Raw genomic sequence first — 5,603 nt, forward strand, 5'->3', positions numbered from 1 at the left:
GATGCATTTTTATTGAAATAACGATACTGGATAATAGCCTATTTCACAAAAAGATTCTTATTGCCCCTAGGCTTAGAGCGATAAACTTGTTTTGGATATTACTCTGAATTAATTTTAAAAGTTACAGGGATCTCCTCCGCGGTCCAATTGTTTAAAACGCTCCCAGGCACGTATGGGCAAATGTCTAATTGATCCCCTTCTCTTGTTTCTTCTTCGGATATGGCATTAATGCTCAAACTTCCCAATATCTACTCGGTAAACCCCTTCTTCACCGATCTTTCTTCAGAATGAATGGTCCCTCCTGACACGAATATTTTGGATATGTGAGGAAAAGCCATTGGTTCCTATTTGACCTCTTCTCCATTCAAACGCACTCTCCTCCTTTCTTGTTTCTTCTCTATTTCCTTCTTCCTCTGCCTTGCATCTGGCTTGTACCCTAAGCCAAAACGGTCTTGTTTGTCGGTGAGCATAGGTGCCTTTATCCTTCCTTGTAGATTTCTTCCAAACCCCTTTCTGGGCACAGCTCCCTTCCCAACTGTCAATAGCAAACCTATCTTGGTAGTTTTGGAGATTTTGGGCACCGGGACCTTGTTCCTTTCGACAATAAATGTTGCATTCACAAATTCTAATGATCGGAAAGAGCATTCTATTGCTTCATCATCTGTCCCTACATAAGGTGCGTCGCTAGTAACAGACGCAATGATATCCTCTTCTACGTTTATAGTCACCAATCGCCCCTCTGTTATAAATTTGAGCTCGATGCGGCGATGACGGATCGCCTCGCCGAGTGAATCCACGGCCTTCCCAACAAGCAATTGTAAGAAGGCTTGATGTCTATTACTAAGAAATCTATCTCGTATGTACTTGGACCGATTAAAAGGGGTATTTCAATCCTCCCCATTACCTTCCTTTCAGTAGCATCAAATGCCCTCCCTATATTCTGGCATGTCTTCATATGGGAGCTATCTACTGGCAACCTCTTCAGCGTAAACAGGGGTAGGACATTTAATGCAGACCCATTGTCGATCAACACTCCCGGTAGTGTATGTCCTTTACAGCGGGTTGTGATATGCAGCGCTTTTGTTGATCCCATTCCTCCCGGTGGTATTTCATCATCATTGAAAAATATGAAATTATCGGTGCTTATATTATTGACGAGACGGTCCAGTTTGTTGACAGAGATATCATTCGTGACGTAAGTTTCATTAAGCACCTTCATTAACGCACTTCGATGTGTCTCCGAACTCAAGAGCAAAGCTAATACCGAGATGCGAGCCGGTTGCTTATGTAACTGTTCAACCACGCTGTACTCACTGTGCTTCAAGAATTTTAGGAATTCTCTAGCTTCTTTCTCAGTTACTGGTTTGTTGATTGGTGATTCGAACCTAACCGTTTTTTCCTTTCTTTGCTCGGCTATTGGGGTTTTTTCCTTAACAGTTTTAGTTTCTGTACTTGCAGGGTCATAACGTCTTCCACTACGTGTATAGAAACCTATATTTTGGTTCTCTCTTGAAACATTGGCCGAACTCTCTCTACCTGGGATCATCACGTTGTAGTCATAATTCCAGGGAACCATTTTACTATCCTTGTAAGGGAAGGATACTGGTTTCTGAATTATGACTCTTGGCACCATTTGTACCCCTGCTTCATTGTTCTTTGGTCGCGAAATTATCACCACAGGGTGATTGACTCTTTGGGCCTCTTCTGTTGTTCTTTTTTTTGAGGCGTAGACCTCTCCTTCTTTTGACCCTTCAATTTCTTCGTAAAATTTAATCTCTTTATTGTCCATTAGATTTTGCACTATGGACCTGAACTTACTGCACTCTTGGATGTCATGACCTCCATTGGCATGAAACTCGCAGTATCTTCTTACTTCCTTAGGCCTTTCCTTTGAATCTTGTGTGATCAAATCTCTTTCCATCATCTTCTTCCAAACCTATTTCAATGGAGTTTTTACCTCTGAGACATCTATCTTAGTTTTCTTTCCTCCACTTCGACTATCGCATTTACCCCATCGTCTGAATGACTGGGTAATGGGTTTTCCGCCATATTAGGTTTTATGGGATCATCGAACTTCACAATGCCCATCTTTATGAACCTTTCAACTAATTTTTTAAAGGTCGTGCAGTTCTCAATTGTATGTCCTGCAGTTCCTACATGGTATTCACATTGCGCGTTTGCGTCATACCACTTTGGGAATGGAGGTTGCATGGGTTTCAGGTAAAATAGAGACACCACATGCATATCGAACAGATTTTGGTAAAGCTCCCTATACGTCATAGGGATCGGCGTGAACTGAACACTTTCCGTGTTAGGCCTTGGGTTGGAATCTTGACTCGTAGAGCCCTGATGGTTAGTAGTCACTGCCCTCGGCTGGCTTACTGTGATTGGCTTAGAACAACCCTTATGATATGCGCTTGCATTATTCACCTCATTTTCTTTCCTTCTTGGAGCCGACCTTTTGGCACTTTCTCCCGCTTCAATTTTCCCACATCTCACCACGTTTTCTATCATCTCCCCAGACATCACTATGTCAGAGAAGCTCTTAGTAGCGCTTCCCAACATGTGGTTAATGAATGGGGCCTTCAGGGTATTGATAAAAAGCATGGTTGTTTCCTTTTCCAAGAGAGGTGGTTGGACCTGCATTGCCATCTCCCTCCACCGTTGTGCATACTGCCTAAAGCTCTCACTCGGCTTTTTTTCCATATTTTGTAGGGTAATTCTGTCGGGTGCTATGTCCGTCACGTGACCGTATTGTTTCATGAAAGCTTGAGCCAAGTCCTTCTATGAACCAATTTGGGCACGGCTGAGCTGGTTATACCACTTGGCCGTAGATCCGATCAGACTATCCTGGAAACAGTGGATTAACAGCTAATCATTGTTAACATACACTGTCATTCTTCGACAGAACATTGTAATATGAGCTTCAGGGCAGCTCGTCCCTTTATACTTTTCGAACTCTGGGGTTTTAAATTTTGGTGGAAGCACCAGATCTGGGACTAAGCTTAAGTCCTTGGCGTCGATCCCGCTACGGTAATTAGCAGTCTCCATTGCTTTGAATTTTTCTTCAAGCCATTTACAACGATCATCGAGTTGTTTTGCCAGGTATACTTTTTCTTTCTCTATTTCTGCCACGTCGTCGAGGTCTGGGACGAATGGATTAGCTGGATTATCTCTGGGCTTAGAGCTCGAACCTTGTCGAGGCATTGGCCTGGTATTGTTGGGGCCTAATAGTGACGGGTACCGTTCGTGGGTGCACCTCTAGTTGTGGTTGAGTGTTTACCGGAGCAAAGCCTGCAGGATAGATAGGGTCCTCATTATCGTCCCCCATAGTGCTCTTCCCTTTCTCGCGTTCTCTAGCCATCAACTGCGCCAACTGGCCTATCAAATTATTTTGGGATTCTTCTATTTTTTCCTTCATATCTTGTTGTCTCTTAGCCAGTTGCTCTTGCATCTGTGCTTATAATTACTCTTGCATTTCCCTTTGCATTTGTTCTATTCTTTCTAATCTCTGATCCATTGCTTTAGTTTTACGGCGGGTATAGTAGCTGTGTTCGGTCGGTTGATTCTCGTTGGTTTCCAGATTAACTGAAATAATTTGGTTTAATCAGGGTCTTTTTGTGAAATTTAATGCACATTATGAAATGTAATGCAAATGAATGAATGCAAAAAGAAGTGTTGGTTCTAATTCAATTTCATTAGAAGAACTTCACTAGAAGAAAAATTTCTTTATATAGAACGGATGATTACATATACGACTTCGCCCTAATGCCTAAAGCCTTAATTTTCCTAAGAAGCCAAGCTAAGTTTCGGCCTCGATCTGATTTTGACTCGTACTTTATGCTCAATACATCAGCCTGAACTGCCAAGGTTTGCAAGTGATTGGCTACCTTCCGAACCTGAGCCACAGCTTCGCCCATGACATAGTCTCTTTCTCTAATCTGGTTTTGAGAGTGGTGAAACTGTTCCTTACAATGGTCGTTGTTTGCCTCAAGAAGTTCTACTCGAATTTTGCTATCTCACAACGCAGTCTCGAGTTCCTCTACTTTCCCTTTCAACTCTCTAATCCTGCTCAGACTAGCTTTCAGCTCAGTTACGGAATTACGGCTATGATATTGATGTAGTGATCTTTCCAATTCAACCACACAAGCTCGTAACTTCTCATTTTCTTTTTGGATTTCTATCAAACTCTTTTTCAGAATGTCCTCTCATTCTCGGGCATCTTGAAACTTTTTCTCCCAATGGTCGGATCTAGTCTTTTTCTCTTTGATCTCTTGGCGCCATTGCTCCGAGGTTTTACCTAAATCGGCAGTTCTTATCGACATGCGCAGCTTCTTGTAATCGGCTTTCAGACTATCCAGATCTTCCTCAGCCTTGTTCTTTCCTTTCCTTAATTTCTCGGCCTCTAGCTTGTGGATATCGACGTCTAACCCCAACTTCATTTTCTCTTCTTCTAGCTGCTCTATCTTCTTTCCCAACTCAGAGTTCCTTTTCTCGAAGTCTTGCTTAATGATCTCCAACTCGGATGGGATGACTCATAAATGCTCCTCTATTGGTTGGGTGTTCCCTTGATTCGGCCTAGGGATGTTGTCGTTCACTCTCCTATCCCACCACCATTCATACCCGGGGGTGGTCATCGGGCCTGTGGTAAATCTTTTCATTCTCCGAGCTTGGTTCCATGCATCTGATATCTCGCGAACTTTTTTCTTATAACCATCATCCTTATAAGAGAACTCACATTGAGCTAACCCTTGTGTCACTGGTATGAACTGCCTCGATCGATACTGCCTTAACATCATCAGCAGAGCGTATCCAACGGCTCCCCATATTCTAGCCAGAGGGACCCAGTCAAAATCACCGCACCTATATAAAATCTCGTCAGGAATCAACCACGGAGCCCTCCATTCAACGTCTTCGGCCCGTAAATTTTTAAGAATAATTATTCACTTCTCTTCTAAGATATCGTCTCGCCTCAATGTGGCCACTAATTCTCTTAATGGGGAATAATCTCTAGAGAATACCCGATAGGAGACCTTTTCCACCTTCCAAAAATGACTGTGGAACCAAACCAAAAGAAGCTGTGCACAATCGATAAATCTTCCCTCGCCCGCTCTCTGGCATGTATTCAAGGATTGAAAAGTTTCTGCTAGGATTGCCAGGATGGGTGTGGTGCCTTTATCAAGTCGATCGAATAAGTCCGAGACGGCTTCATCTATGTGTCCTAGCGCCTTAGGAAAGATGATCAAATCGTAGAGACTTAAGGCAACAACATCAACCCTTTTCTTCGAATCCGGGTGCGCAAGAATCAGATCCCTCAAATTCCTCCAAGGAATACACTTACTATCCCCTTTTTGCTTGATGCGAGCTGCAACCTATTGATCGCTCATCCCCGTGATATTCATCAATTTCTTTAAGAAGGGAGGGACATTGATAGGTCTTGAATAGGCCCTATCAGCCTGAATCCTGGAGCAATTAAGTAGCGCCATGTATTCCTCCACAGTAGGTACTAAGTCAACTCCTCCGAAGGTGAAGCAACTGTAAGCGGGGTTCCAAAACTGTGTGAGGGCCCGGAACAAGTACTTGTCCACCTTTACATCGATCAA

General features: G+C 43.1%; 1 protein-coding gene across 1 annotated transcript; it reads right to left on the reverse strand.

Moving 5' to 3' along the window:
- Window positions 1-344: 344 nt before the first annotated feature.
- Window positions 345-1,924, reverse strand: LOC108451283 (uncharacterized). The gene is made up of 2 exons (XM_053027548.1): window positions 905-1,924; window positions 345-800 (listed from the first exon to the last, which is right to left on the reverse strand). The coding sequence occupies exons 1-2, from the start codon at window positions 1,922-1,924 to the stop codon at window positions 345-347; spliced, it is 1,476 nt and encodes a 491-aa protein (XP_052883508.1).
- Between the last annotated feature and the right edge of the window lie 3,679 nt (window positions 1,925-5,603).

This window comes from Gossypium arboreum, chromosome 5 (assembly GCF_025698485.1).
Source record: "Gossypium arboreum isolate Shixiya-1 chromosome 5, ASM2569848v2, whole genome shotgun sequence".
NCBI lineage: Eukaryota > Viridiplantae > Streptophyta > Magnoliopsida > Malvales > Malvaceae > Gossypium > Gossypium arboreum.

Bases quoted from the DNA above. Each gene is read 5' to 3' on its own strand.
- LOC108451283 (XM_053027548.1), bottom strand. From the start codon at position 1,924: ATGATGGAAAGAGATTTGATCACACAAGATTCAAAGGAAAGGCCTAAG. The intron at 801-904 runs GTAATGGGGAGG...CTTGTTGGGAAG, and splicing joins TTGATGCTACTGAAAGGAAG to GCCGTGGATTCACTCGGCGA.